Raw genomic sequence first — 14,819 nt, 5'->3', positions numbered from 1 at the left:
TGTAGGATGTCCTGAAACCAGATATGACAGTTGTCTTGTGGAGTCCATGTCTTGGCTGGTCAGAGCTGTTTTGATAGTATATTTGCATTCTTATGTTTTGGCTCATTGTGTACATGGCCAGAAATATGTGGACACCTGACCATAGACTTGTTGGACATGTTTTAAAACAATGGTTATTAATATTGAGTTGCCTCATTTGTGTTTGTTTTTCAACAACAAAACTTTTGCAAAATTCTTTTTTTATTGAGGATGTTATGAAGCTGTTTTCCATATCTTGTAATTATTTAAAGGTCATATATTTTAAGCCCAGTGACACATGAATTGGACAGGACCAATCACCTATTTATAAATTGTGTTCTACATCGCCACTGTTTACTTTGTAACCTCATGATACACTATTTACTCATCTTATTATATGTCTATAATGTCATCGTGTTCAAAAAGTCCATTATGTGCATTTCATTGCACCTAGATTTTGAATTATTTTGAGAAAGTTGGCTCAATAATGTTCAAATATGGTAACACTTCTAAACAACCCAACTAGACTCTACTTTTATGGCATTTATGTCTTGTAGTTCAAACACATTCATCTGTTTACACTATTCAGCACAGCAACACTAGCTAATCAGTGTTTCTAGGTATAGTAGGTTTTGCAAATATATTACAAATTTATTTACTTGATGTAAAAAATACCAAAAAGAGTACTCTATAGTGGTTGTTTGTTTGAAGCAAAAAATGTTAAGCAACTTATTTTTGTATTGGTCAACAGCTAATACAATACGTTATTTTTATGTAAAGTATTTTGATGGTTTTTCAAAAGTTATTTATGGTTTTATAGTTGTACACCTCTTTATTTTTCAGGTATAATGGCTGGATCAAACCGATCTGGAGATTTAAAGGATGCTCAGAGGTCCATTCCCATAGGAACCATTCTTGCCATTGCAACTACTACCTTCATTTGTATCCTTACTATGATTTATGAATTAACGTAATTTCTTTTTTTTTTTAATTCTTAAGTTTAATAATATTGTCTAAGTCAGGAGACTTACTATTTGTATTTGCACCACCTGGCATGCTATTGGAATTGATTTCCTCTGTCAGACATTGTATTTTTTCTGCACTTTTTTAAAAATGTTTTTTAGTCTCTCTAGGGGTGAGGCAGGGGTGTCAAACTCACGGCCCGCGGGCCAGATCCGGCCCGCCACGTCATTTTATGTGGCCCGCGAGAGCTTAAACGACTGTACGATTGTTGTGATGGTTCGAGTAGTTACAGAGACGTACTTATAATTTAATGGGACACCTGCGCCTTTAAGCGGCAACCATTGGCATCGTAGTCATGGCAACTAACTTTGACCTTCGCTGAGAAGCCATGTGACTTTTACGGCAAAAGAACGCGGGTAGTAATGTAAACAATAATAATAAATATAAATAATTATCCAAATACCAAAGCATAATACCAAAGCATCGTCTGTAAGTAGTGGCGTTTATATTCTCAGTTGTTTGTAAATGTTTGTTGAGTATATCACAGCGTTTTAGTTACAAATTTACCGTAATTAAATACAATTGTTACCGTTACTATAGCAATTAGTATCTTTACACAAAATGCTAACTCCTTAGAGCTATTTTACGTTTGGTTAAATCTCATATTGTACCAGATGTAACACTTGACTACAGCTGTGTGCTTTTACTGTATTAAGTTCTTTATTGTTTTTATTGTTTGTATTTTTACTTCATTCTGGTGCACACAGTGTATCACACAGCTGGGAAGCAAATAAAACCGGCTGTATTCTGAAGAGAGCTGTCTGTCTGTCTGTCTGTCTGTCTAGCTGAGCAAGGGGGATAAACTATTAGTGAGGGCAGAACAATTGTCTTAAAATACACTGTAAAATCCTACATTAACTGCATCTCTCAAAATGCATGTTGATTTTGTGACCTGCAAAGTGACACAGCCCGCCAGTAGATGATGTTAAGAAATATTTACACATAATCCCAAAATGTACAAGAAGATAAGTAAGAAAATTAAGCAGAAGGAGGAAATTTAATGAAGGTGAAAACAAGTTTGTGCTTCAGGAAGAGAAACCGGTGCGTCTCTTGTGGTATGAGGCTGTGTCTGTGGTAAAGGAGGACAATATAAATGCAGAATTTAGCCTCCAAGAAAAACAACAGACTGCAATCACAGCAGAATACGTTACAATCGGCCCTTTGAGGGCCACAATAATGCTGATGTGGCCCTCGGTGAAAATGAGTTTGACACCCCTGCTCTAAGGCTTCTGGTCTTTCAATGACCTTGCAAATTTGCCCATCCCCCTTCTTGCTTCACTTCATTTTTATCTGAGACAGTAACTGTCTTAACTCTGTTAATCAGACCTTTCTTGTGTGATTCTCTTTGGTTCCTGCATTGAGGGAGTGGTGCTTCGAGACAAGTAAGTGTTCATTATTTATTTATTCATTTGTAATTTTATTTAATTTTTATAAATTATACTCTTTCATACTGATTGCAGTTGCCAGAATTAAATGTTTGTAGACAATTTATCACTGGCAGATTGTGTAACAAAAGGTTCTTAGAGGCTCTAACTTCAGTGAGATATATTGCAGCAACTCAAAATAGACATAAACTCCAAAAGAACAATGGCTAACGTCAGCACACATCAAACCACAAGGAGCTAGACTAAACACAGACAAGTCCAGAAAACAAACATAATTCTAGGTAGAACTAGTGCTGTATTATGGGTGTTAAGTCACAGTATATTAAATTGTATAAATAATACTGAATAAGGAACACTGAGGATTAAGAAAAACAATGCTCTGAATGAGGTTTTACTTTAAGTTTTTCCAGAAAACTTGGAACCAGTCTATTTGAAACACACCCTCGAAAACCTAAAAAGGCCTCAGAACACTGTGCTGAGGGGTAAAAGTGAATTTGCTTTCCTAAAAAAACCCATATTTTTATATCAACTCTTGTGATCTGTAATTTGAAGCCACAAAGTGAACCAGAAACAAGTGATGCACATTCTAACACTTTCTTTTGTTAAATCCAGAGTTGTTAAGGTATATCTACATTATAGTGTAAACAAATACATATCTACATTATAATGTAAACAAGTAAATATCTATCTTATAGTGTAAACAATAATATAAGCTATGAACTATTTACTAATATGTGTTCCACATTGCATTGCTGAACCAGGATAGAACATGAAGACTTGCAATCTAAGCTAAATTGTATGCATTTTTTCAGATATGGAGATTCTGTCAAAAGAAACTTGGTGATTGGTACTCTGTCGTGGCCCTCACCCTGGGTGATTGTGATTGGCTCGTTCTTCTCATGCTGTGGAGCTGGTCTGCAGAGTCTCACTGGCGCACCTCGATTGCTGCAGGCCATCGCTCGGGATGGCATTGTGCCTTTCTTGGAGGTATCACCACGCTTATGTTTATGTAAATGAACAGTTACAATCAAAATTCTTTAATCATCCATTGCAAAATAGGTTTATTGGGAAAAATTACAAACTTTGAGCTGTTTGCAATAAACCAATCAAACAAGAACAATTTAAATAGCTCAACATAGCTAATATAACAAGTGGTTTCTCCAAATTAAACACAAAATGCCACTTTTAATGCCTGCTGAATAGAATCCCTCATGAGAGCACACGATTGCAAATCAGGTGTTAATTAGCTTTTAATTAATTAGCTTTTAAGCAGGTGGATAATGGGACCTTAATGCAGAGGACATGATCATGCTGGATTTCCTTCCAAAATTTAGAGGCTTTTTTATATTATTGTTTTTTTTACACATTAGATATGGGTGTAGTTTAAACACCCGAACTGAATAATTAAAAGGTGTGTTCACATACTTTTGGCTGTATAATGTGTTTGTTGGATCATTTATTTTCTTGGTTATGCTGTAAGGTGTTTGGACATGGAAAAGCAAATGGTGAGCCCACCTGGGCCCTGCTTCTTACAGCTGGCATCTGTGAGACTGGCATTCTCATTGCCTCACTGGATGCTGTGGCCCCCATTCTCTCCATGTAAGTGTGCCCCTCTTTCTATATACTACTACATCTATGTATCTTATGCCAGCTACTTTGTGCAATGTACTTATTATTTGTCTTTGTACTGCAATGTACTTTGTAATGGTTTCATCGTTTCACTGTTTTCCCTGTTTTTTCCTCTTTTTTCTTTTACATCTTTTTAACGTTTTACATCTTGTCATCACTAGGACACCATGCTCTTTCATCTGCTCTCATCTGTTTTAAGTAGAGTCCACTTATCTTCACTTATCATTCATCAGCCCAAATGAAGATAATAACTGTACCCTTTCCCATAACTCTCCTGCAGCTCTAATTTCCTCGCTAACGTCATCTATTTGCCCATTTCTCAATTTCAGCTCACCTTTTTTCTTCATGCTTGTTCATGAAGGCTGTTGAGCTGCAGTACCAAAAACAGTGTGTGTGTTCTCACAGGTTCTTCTTGATGTGCTACATGTTTGTGAACCTGGCCTGTGCTCTCCAGACTCTACTGCGCACCCCAAATTGGAGACCTCGTTTTAAGTACTACCATTGGTGAGGAACAGTTGTCAGGATAATTTAAACTATAAAAATATTTGGTGGATTTTTATACATCTAAGTGGACATCTAAGTCATATTGATTTCGTAATTGTTTATCTGCTGTTAGTTAATTTTATCTTTATATGTCCGGCTTTGTTCATAAGTTTGGACACCCCTTGCTCTTTTTATCTAAGTTTGTTCATCCTGTACAGGAAACATACTTCTGCACATTTTATTGTATAATTACTGTTTGTTCAGTGTGTTTAGGAGAACTTGCACATACAATGTGGCATGTGCAAGGTTGGTGGCACATTCAGGGTTTTATGTTTTATTTAATGTAATATGTTAGTTTTTAAATTAGCAGAAAATGCCATATTCAAGTTACCTGTAGAGGGTGTGATGGATGAGGATTTATCTAGAAAATCAGTAAAACATGACATTTGACCAGGGTTTCCAAACTTTTTCCAAAGCTTTTCAAAACTCTTCCAACCTTTTGTTTTCTTTTATATAATTTTAAATAGTCTATTTTGTTTACTCAGTACGCACTATAACACTGGTATAGTATAAGGTAATATATTATGAACCACTCTAAATTTGAAATGTCAGTGACATTTTTTTGCTTAAGAAAACAACTAATTTCTTAAAATAAAAATGTTAAAATATATGCTGTGACTGGATCAAAGTGACATACAACTGTTATAACAGGCAGAGAAGAGTTTGGTTCATTAATTAAAGGAATGTTTTTAATTCCTTTAAAAATTAAATTATCCCAGGTAAGTGAACCAGATCTAGTTAATCTCCTGTAATGACTGTTTGGGTTCTCATGGAAGCACAGCGTGTAAACTGGCTCTGTTTCTATTAACTATACTAATTACAGAGTCTCAAATCTCACTAAGGATACACACACATACACACACCACAGATATACACATTGTCTCTCACACAGTCCCTACACATGCCATATGACTCGGGACAGTTTTATGGTGCAAAATGAGATTCAATCTAATAATGGAACTTAAGTTGCCCATGAGTGTATCTTCTAAGCTGTGGGTATGTCCTATTTTTGGTCCCTCCTTTATCCTTCAAGCCTGGTTAAATTCTATTATGAGCTCCTGTTTTAGTCACATTAGGCCAGAGTGCCTCTCCCTTATGCAAATTTACTGAGCTGTGTGCAAGTAAAAGCAGCAGTGACATGCTGCTTAAATACTGTATGTCCTGTAAATAAAATCTAATATTAAGTAGGGTGTGGGGACTTGGCTAAAAGTGTATGGACATCCTTCCTAATTAGTGAGTTCAGGTGTTTCAGTTCGGTCTTGACAGATGTTTAAAAAATCAATTGTATTATAATAACAAGATTACAAGAAGAAATTTGTGTCAATCATTTTCTAGCTTGACTATGTTAATGCCTGTAAAGCTTTTGGTCAATTGTTCCCAAATTTTGGGCCTATGGTGTATTTACCTAATCTGAGGTCTTTTCAAACTTTTAGTAGTACTTACAGTAACAAGACAATACGGTATGTACACTTCTCCCAAAAATTACATTTAATATTAAGTAGGTCTAATATTAAGTTCCATGACAACCCAAACATCATAGTTGCCAGTAATGACACACAGTAAATAGTACATCATTACTATTTAGCATTTGTACTTAACTGATGTATGGCTGTCAATGGTTCTTTGATAAACACGTTTAAATCCCTCTCTTCTGTCTAACAGGACACTGTCTTTTCTGGGTATGAGCCTGTGTCTTGCACTGATGTTCATCTCCTCCTGGTACTATGCCCTGGTGGCTATGCTTATCGCTACCTGTATCTACAAATACATAGAATATAGAGGGTAAGCTCAGTTGCATGGCACTACCAGCACCGGCACTGGTCAGAAAGCCAAGACCAGTGCCACTGTGTGTGTGAGAGAATAACATTATTTAGTTCACTGCATTGTTTTCATGTGACATGGAGATGAACACAAGTAGTAATGTCAGCAGCTCATGTGTCCGTGTGTGTGCATGTGTGTAAACAGTGCTGAGAAGGAATGGGGTGATGGAATAAGGGGTCTGTCTCTCAATGCTGCTCGCTACGCTCTCATTCGGCTGGAGGAAGCCCCACCACACACCAAGAACTGGAGGTAGAGGCTCTTCTGTTCTGTCACTTTAAAAAAAAACAAAGTGGTGTCTCTCCTGCACTGCTCTTACTAAACTGTCTCTATTTCCATCTTTACCATCCATAAATTATTTAAATTGCTTTTGCTGCCTTAGTTGCAATATGAAAGTTTGATACAATTAGGGTTAAATTATTTTCTCTTTCTTTTACTGGCAGTCTGTCAGTTGGCCTAATTCAGGCCAAAATTAACAAAACTTGTTGTGCCATTTGTGTGATGGAACAGGATGTTTTGTGTGGATGGGACACAGATGTACTTCTGCATTCTCAATGTTACCTAAGCCTCTTTACATTATTTGCCGGTATAGCTTGCCACAGGCAGATTGAATTTGCTAATCTCTGTATCAAAGTATTTCACTGTTACAACTCTAGATTACCAGTATTTTATGCTTAAATTCTTATTTGGAAAAAGGTTTATTTTAACTGTTCAGTTTTAGTTCAGACAGACAAACAGACAGACAGACAGATATACCCTTAACATACAAATATGTAAGCACGGCAGTTTACACCTAAGCTTTCAGTTTTTGGAAGCTGATGTCTGACATCACTTATTGCTTTTGTGTTTTCAGACCTCAGTTGCTGGTGCTGTTAAACCTGGACTCAGAGCTGAAAGTGAAGCACCCCCGTCTCCTGTCCCTAACCACACAACTTAAAGCAGGCAAGGGCCTAACCATTGTGGGTTCTGTGCTGGAAGGTACCTACCTCACCAAGGACAACGAGGCCAAAAAAGCAGAAGAGGTAAAACTTCAGCTCTCAGTTTACTTAAGGGCTGTATTGCACAACTGCTGGTGTTATGCAATATAACCTCCAGATTTTACTAACAATTACTTATGTAAGATGGGTGGTGCAGCAGTCTGTTATGCTAACCCACCACAATTGAGATCCAGTTTTAAATCGGACGGCCAGGCATCTATTCAGACATGAATAGCTGTGTATTAGGGTGGCAGAAACCCTGCAATGGATTGGCACCCTGTCCAGGGTATTCCTGCCTTGCAGCCAGGGGTTCCAAGGGGATCCAGACCCACCACGACCCTGACCAGGATAAAGAAGTTGATAAAAATGAAATGAAAAAAGTACTTATGTACCAAATAAAACCTAATTTATAAAGTTTTGTTGGAACAAATACTAATTCTTGGTTTATACAAACATTTCTAGAAAAGTTGGGACACTTTCTAAAAATGCAATAAAAACTAAAAACTAATTACTCAAACTTTTATTTGACTGATAAAAGTAGAACATTTTCAGACAAACCTAATTGTTTTGTAAATATATAAAACAATAGAATGTGACATCTGAAACACTTAAAGTTGAGTCAGAAGCAAAATAAGACTAAAGTTATACAAGTAACACTGTTCTGGAAGGTTCTACAATTAGCAGTTTAACTGGTAATGTGAGGTCATCAAGATTAAGTATAAATAGAGCATCCACCGAAGGCTTAGTCTTTGTAAGCAAGTGTGGGTTGTGGTTTGAATTAACTTACAAACCTGTGTTAAAGGGCAAATACTGCTGCTAAATGTGCTTGACCATCAAGCCCTCAGTCAGTATTGTTTGAGAAATTGTCATGCTACTGTCACGCCACCATGACTGGTTTACACGGTCATGCTACCATGATAGACTTGAAAAGTCACTTAAAACAGTCTGTGTCTGTCTTAATTTTGCTCAGAAACTCCCTGCCTGCAGTCCAGATCTGTCTCTTATTGAAATTGTATGGCACATCATGAAGAGATGAATCAGACAATGGTGACCACATAAGAATGGGTAAAACTTCCACTTGCAGAACTGCAACCATTACTATCTTTAGTACATAAACAAATAAAAAGTATAATTAAAAGTAAAGGTGATGTGACCCAGTAGTAAATAAGATTTAGTCCCAGCTTTTTTGAGTGTGCTGCAGGCATTAATTTCTACATTTAACAAAGAGAATTGAGTTTGTCATTAAAATGACTGAAAATCTTTTCTTTGTTCTTTTGTCTGGCAAATAAAGGTTCAAGCTAATTAACAAATTACAGATTTCAGTTTTTATTGCATTTTTAGAAAGTGTTTGTACGTTGTTGCAGTGCCTGTAGTGTAAAATTGTTCCTGTTGATACCACATTACCACAAATATGGTAGCATTCATTTAACAATTAAGGTGGGGGTATTGAAATATTAGTAACTGAATAATATGAAGTATATTAAAATAATACAAAAACTAATAAGTAATCGTAAAAAATCGTAATAGCTTTGATTAGAAGTTCAAACATACATACATGTAAGTAAAATTTTATAGATATTTTGATGGAGCCCACTAAACAGAGGAATTTTAGACATACATTACATATCATGATAATTGGATGTATAACAAAATAAAATAACTAATAAAACAACATTGACCCTTGACAATAAATCCTACGTTAGCTAAATCAAACTTTGTTTGACTGTTGTTTTATGAGACTGACGTAGTCTTAGTCTAAAGCTGGACATATACTTACACCTAGTGGCACTAAAAAGAAATAACAGCTTTCAGCTCTAAATTATATTTTCTGCCAATACAAAATTTTTAAACAGCTACAATAAATGGCTAAAAGTATGTGTTTATGTTCATGATCCACACCACTGCTGTGTTCTCTTACTGGCTTCCTGTAGCCGCACGCATTTAGTTTAAAACACTGATGCTTGCCTACAAAGCCAAGAATGGACCAGCCCAAAGCTACCTTCGAGGTCTATTTAAACCCCGGTCTGTACCATGCAACTAGTCTTGCTCGACTTGATCCTCCACCCAGAACTCGAGGAAGACATGCATCAATGCTCTTCTCCGTACTTGCACCCAAGTGGTGAAACGAACTTCCATTGTCTGTCAGAACATCTTGAGTCTTTCATTGTCTTCAAAAGGTGATTTAAAACCCACCTATTTACTAAGCACTTAAGCTAACATGTACTTACTAACTAACTCTCTTATTCATTTCTTCCTCAAAAAAAAAGAAAAAAAAAGCACACTTTGTTTCTAACAGAGTTTCAGCAGATTTATATTCTTGGACTGTTATCTACTTAAACTAGAGTAAGTTAATGTTTACTATGGAAGCACTTCTGTAAGTCGCTCTGAATAAGAGTGTCTGCTAAATGCAGAAAATGTAAATGATCAGCTTGTTGGTAATACCATTAGCATTAACTTGGAGTTAACTTGAAGCCTCTGGGAGGGCTTTCCACAATATTTTGAAGTGTGTCTGTGGGGAATTTGGCCCATTTAGTCCAAAGAATATTTGTTATGGTTTGTAAGGGTACTGACATTGGACAAGAAAGCCTGGCTCTTGTAGTTCACATTTTAATTTTTTTATTTCATCCTTATTGGGTTTAACGCAGGTCCTACACACCAAACGTCTTTATGGACCTCAGTTTTTGCACAGTAGCAGCATTTACATTTACTCTTATAATTTCCACATTTAGCAGACACTCTTATACAGAGTAACTTACAGAAGTGCTTCCACAGTTAAGTGCTCAGTAAAAAGCAGCATACTACTGGGGCCTTATTTTAAACTGCTGCCAGCAAAGTTGGATGCATATAATTGATTTTATAAAAAAGATTCTTATAAAAAAGGTCTTGTCTTGTGTCAGTCAGTTTGTCGTTTTTTTAGTCACTTACCAGAAATACTCGTGTGGCTTAGCTGAAAGGATGTTCTTAATCTTCATTCATCCAGTAAAAATGTTATGCCCGCTCACAGAAATCCCAATAAATCACCAAAAGCTAGTCTTTAAACAGCGACAGGGAGGACACACTTCCGTAGACATTGTTTGTGTTATTGATTGTTATGGGCCTGCAGCAGTGGTCTATGAATTATTATGTAGGATGACCGATGTGCTGGCTGAAATATTGCATCAACAATTTAATAAACCTAAATTAGTATTGTTTTGCATTTGTAGAACATTAAAACAGCCATGGCTGGAGAAAAAACCAAGGGCTTCTGCCATGTGGTGGTCACATCCAACCTACGTGATGGTATGTCCCACCTGATTCAGTCGGCTGGTCTTGGTGGCATGAAACACAACACGGTGCTGATGGCTTGGCCAAGCTCCTGGAAACAGTCCAACGACCCTCTTTCATGGAAAAACTTTATTGGTTAGTATCTTTTAAAAAAAAGTATTTTTATATATAAATTCTTAAACCTCCATGACTCTAAATGTACTAAAAGAAAAGATCATGAATAAATTAATTGATGAAATGCTTAAACATTTAAACATGTCCATTTATTAATAGTATGATCATTAAATTGCTGACATCAAAAATTCTAGACTAAAAACATGCTTTCCTACCCTGTTCCTCAGAGACTATACGAGAGACCACAGCAGCACACCAGGCTTTGCTGGTGGCTAAGAATATAGATGACTTTCCTCAACAGGAAAGGCTACGTGAGGGCACTATAGATGTGTGGTGGGTAGTTCATGATGGAGGAATGCTCATGCTGCTGCCCTTTCTACTCCGACAGCACAAGGTAAACAGTAATTACAGTACAAAGTTTCCCGAGTGTTCAGTACAGTGCCTGTTGTTTGCTATTTAGCTTTAATATGGACTTTTAATATGTGTTTAAAAAAATTGTGGTTTATGATTATTTGATGTATGATTTACCAGAAATTAGCATATACTTTATTAAATATTATTACACTCAGTAAATGATGCTGTTGTACTTGAATAAATTATGAATATTTTCTTTTTTAAAACTATTTATTTAATCAATAATCAATCCACATAAATGTAAAATAAACAAATAATTGGTGTTGCTGAAAAAAGTGAAATATAACATGGTGAATTCTCTATTCTTTGGTGTAGAGGTCATTTCATAAATGTTGTATTTTTTTCATTTGTAATTCTTTTCCCATATCTCTGTTGTTTTTCTATTGGTATCCCTGTTAGATGTGGCGAAAGTGTAAAATGCGCATATTTACTGTGGCTCAAATGGATGATAACAGCATTCAAATGAAGAAAGATCTGCAGATGTTTTTGTATCATCTTCGACTGGATGCCGAGGTTGAGGTTGTAGAAATGGTAAGTTGCAGTAAGTGTACATGCAGCTTGTGTAATAAAACAATGATTTATAAAGAAGATTTGAATTTTGCTATAAACATAAGCTATTTTGTTTAGGTGAAAACTCTGAACGTTTGTCTTAATTTTTGTTTAATAACTGATAGCACCGCTGAGATTTGAACCCCAGATCTCTGGATCTCAGTGGTAGTGGGCTGGGTTTAATTTCCTAAGCTGGGAATTGATCATTGATTTTCCTACTTTCCCATTTCAGTTGCTAGAAAATTAATCATTTGTATTAGTATTTAGTTTCACTCCCTTTGTTTTTTGAAGATTGTATATAATGGAAAAATATGAAAAAGCAGTCACCCTTTCTCACCATTAATGTAAATATCACTCAGTCATACTTCTGTATGCATTATTGCCACAGTGCAGTGGTAATACAAACCCTGAACTAAATTCATTTTGAAATTTTGTGTCACTTGTCTTAATGTTCTCTTGTGTGTTTGTGAATACAGCATGATAGCGATATCTCAGCTTTCACTTATGAGAAGACGCTGGTAATGGAGCAGCGCTCTCAGATGCTGAAGCAGATGCAGCTTTCCAGGACTGAGCGTAATAGAGAGGTAATGTTGCCCTTACTTTGTTATTGAGATTTAATATTGATGGTGTGGTTGCACTCAAGGGCATTAATTGCAGTTCTAACATATCAGCGGTTATATATCAATATTAATTATGGGACCGCTTCAACTCGCTGGCTGTAGATAGCTCATTGTAACTCATAAAATTAACAGAACAATATTGTGCTTCTTTATACTTTGCATAGTATGTGTTTACGTATCTAATTTTATTACTGCTTACCAAAAATGTAAATGATGTCATGGGTATTTAGTTTTGGATTATTATTATGTTATTAAAATGAAATAACATGCACTGATTGTATCTTTGTGAAAACATTACATGACCCAGGAAGGATCGCTATTGCACATTATTATGTCACAGTATGACTTATGGCCCTTTATCTTCTGTATTGCTGCTTCCATGGGGACTGGCACATACTCCCCCTCAGATTCAGAGCATCACTGATGAATCTCGTAGTTCCATTCGGAGGAAGAACCACTCTAGGGCCCTGAGCGCTGGCTCAAGTAACCAGGGCGCTGTTCTGGAGGACGAACAGGAAAATGAGGTAGTGGATAGGAAAACCGTGCCTCTGAGACCAACACCCTGGATCCAGCACCCACAGTTACAGAGCCACAAACAAGTACAGAGAGCCCTACATCAAATTAAAGCACTTCAGATAAACGTATTTAATGTAGACCTTTACCCCGAGGCTCTCTGTTGCTTGATTTCATGTAGGTCTGTAACTGTGACTTCTCCCATTAAGCATGCACCACTGAGACCGTGTACAGTCACCTCTGCCTCCTTGTGACTTCCTTGTAAACACAAATAGTCTTCCTCTTTCCTTTCACCCCATATTATTAAGCAACACCTTTACTACAGACAGATATACTAAGCTAAAACAGGTAATGCTAGTTTATTTTTTGACCCCACTTCATTTACAGTTCATTCACAAATGTGCATCATGCTGCATGCAGGCTTGCATCATCTAATAATGCATGTTTAATACCAATAGTATGTGTTAAAACTGTCAGTCCTATAAAACATAAAGGGTTTACTGTATAGTTGTTTTTATAAAACCGTGCTATTCATTGTTTTTGGCAGTGCCTTGTCATGTTTCAGGTAAATTTTGCCTATGTAGCAAACACCAGCCTACCTTAATACAAAATTATTGCACAAAACATTCATTCATTGTGGCATCTTTAAAATCTGCTTCATTCTAATCAGAATTGAGCTGCCTCTGGCACAACTGGAAACACAAGGTTCAAGGCAGGAATACAGCCTTGACAGAATGCCTATTCATTACAGGGTACTAGATCCTATTCCATTTACTTAATCACTCACATAACTCCCCCTTTGCATAATTTTAAGAGGTAGAAGGAAACTATAGTGCCTGAACTATGACTGGAAGGAAAGGTTAATCCCATGTAGCATGGGCCCTGTAGCTCTGTGGCGTTGTCTTTATAGCTCTGTGCCATCCAACTAAAACATACTTACACTATGACACTATTCTTATAAAAGGGTCAACTTCAGCTTTTATTAATAAATATTTAGTAGGATTTAGTGTAGTTTTTAATGTAGCCCGTTAGCAGTTTACTCTAGCTTATTTTGTTTTTGCTTTTGTAGTGCAAAATACATCCAGTAGATGGCAACACTGTATGCACTGTATACTGCGTGCTAGTGATGTGTTATCTTTCACTGACGAGAGCTAAAGCAAATGTAGCTTTCCAAAACTGAGCATAATAAATTTGGCACATAAATGTGGTGCCTGGTGCTGTTTGCAGTAACAGACTTTTGTCTGTAGATTTTAATTTAAAATGGTATTCTGAATAAGGTCTTATTTTATAAACTAATACATTGATATACGGTCTATGTGTGTTTAATTGATTAGCCAGCAAGCTATATTTGTCAGCTCAACAAAGAGGGCTTGGTATTTGTTTATAGCACAGATTTTCCAGTCAATGTTTACCAAAGTTAGCCACTCAGGTGGCACAGCGGTAAAAGTACGTTAGCGCACCAGAGTTGGGGTTTCGAATACATCGTATCGAATCTCAGCTCTGCCTTTCCGACTGGGCTGGGCGGCAGCATGAACGATGATTGGCTGTTGTTCAGGGTTAGAGGGTAAGAAAGTCGGATCATAGGTCCGAATTGGGGAAAAAAAATAAGTTTATCAAAGTTAATATCAATTCAAATGGGCCAAAAGTTTGATGCAAATGTCACTTGACAATGATTCCAGTTAAAAATAAATTGAAATTATGTGGCATTTATTAATAAGGAAGCATTTTCTGTGTCACAGACGGATTTATTAATATATAGGCTGGTCAGTGTAGTCCACAGACCATTACTTTCTTTATTTTTTCTGTTTTATTTTTAATGTGTCATCATATTAATCCAAAGATAACAGTGGGGAAAACTCACTAAGATAAAGAAGAGAAAATAAAAAACTTTATAGAAATGTACAATCCCAAAGGGAGCACATCTTCCTGAAGACTTCACTCACTAATAGCTT

The 14,819-nt window shown here is 36.4% G+C and overlaps 1 protein-coding gene across 6 annotated transcripts in view; it reads left to right on the top strand.

The window, feature by feature from the left end:
* The window catches only part of slc12a7b (solute carrier family 12 member 7b), a 109,320-nt gene that overhangs the window by 81,237 nt on the left and 13,264 nt on the right, over positions 1–14,819 (top strand). For 4 of the 6 annotated variants that reach the window (XR_010011226.1, XM_062991208.1, XM_062991209.1 and 1 more), the window contains 13 exons: positions 862–960; positions 2,366–2,423; positions 3,239–3,413; positions 3,907–4,025; positions 4,461–4,559; positions 6,261–6,380; positions 6,564–6,668; positions 7,270–7,438; positions 10,597–10,792; positions 10,999–11,165; positions 11,585–11,716; positions 12,211–12,318; positions 12,762–12,878. Coding sequence is in view for 5 of the 6 variants with exons in the window: in XM_062991208.1 (XP_062847278.1) it covers positions 862–960; positions 2,366–2,423; positions 3,239–3,413; positions 3,907–4,025; positions 4,461–4,559; positions 6,261–6,380; positions 6,564–6,668; positions 7,270–7,438; positions 10,597–10,792; positions 10,999–11,165; positions 11,585–11,716; positions 12,211–12,318; positions 12,762–12,878 (1,664 nt within the window). In the remaining variant the exon portion in view is untranslated. The remainder of the gene's footprint in view (positions 1–861; positions 961–2,365; positions 2,424–3,238; positions 3,414–3,906; positions 4,026–4,460; positions 4,560–6,260; positions 6,381–6,563; positions 6,669–7,269; positions 7,439–10,596; positions 10,793–10,998; positions 11,166–11,584; positions 11,717–12,210; positions 12,319–12,761; positions 12,879–14,819) is intronic. The other 2 variants (XM_062991210.1, XM_062991213.1) reach the window with 1 other exon arrangement.

Source organism: Trichomycterus rosablanca, chromosome 3, assembly GCF_030014385.1.
Source record: "Trichomycterus rosablanca isolate fTriRos1 chromosome 3, fTriRos1.hap1, whole genome shotgun sequence".
Taxonomy (NCBI): domain Eukaryota; kingdom Metazoa; phylum Chordata; class Actinopteri; order Siluriformes; family Trichomycteridae; genus Trichomycterus; species Trichomycterus rosablanca.
Note: the sequence above shows the minus strand (reverse complement) of the source record. Positions and strands in the feature narration are given on the sequence as shown.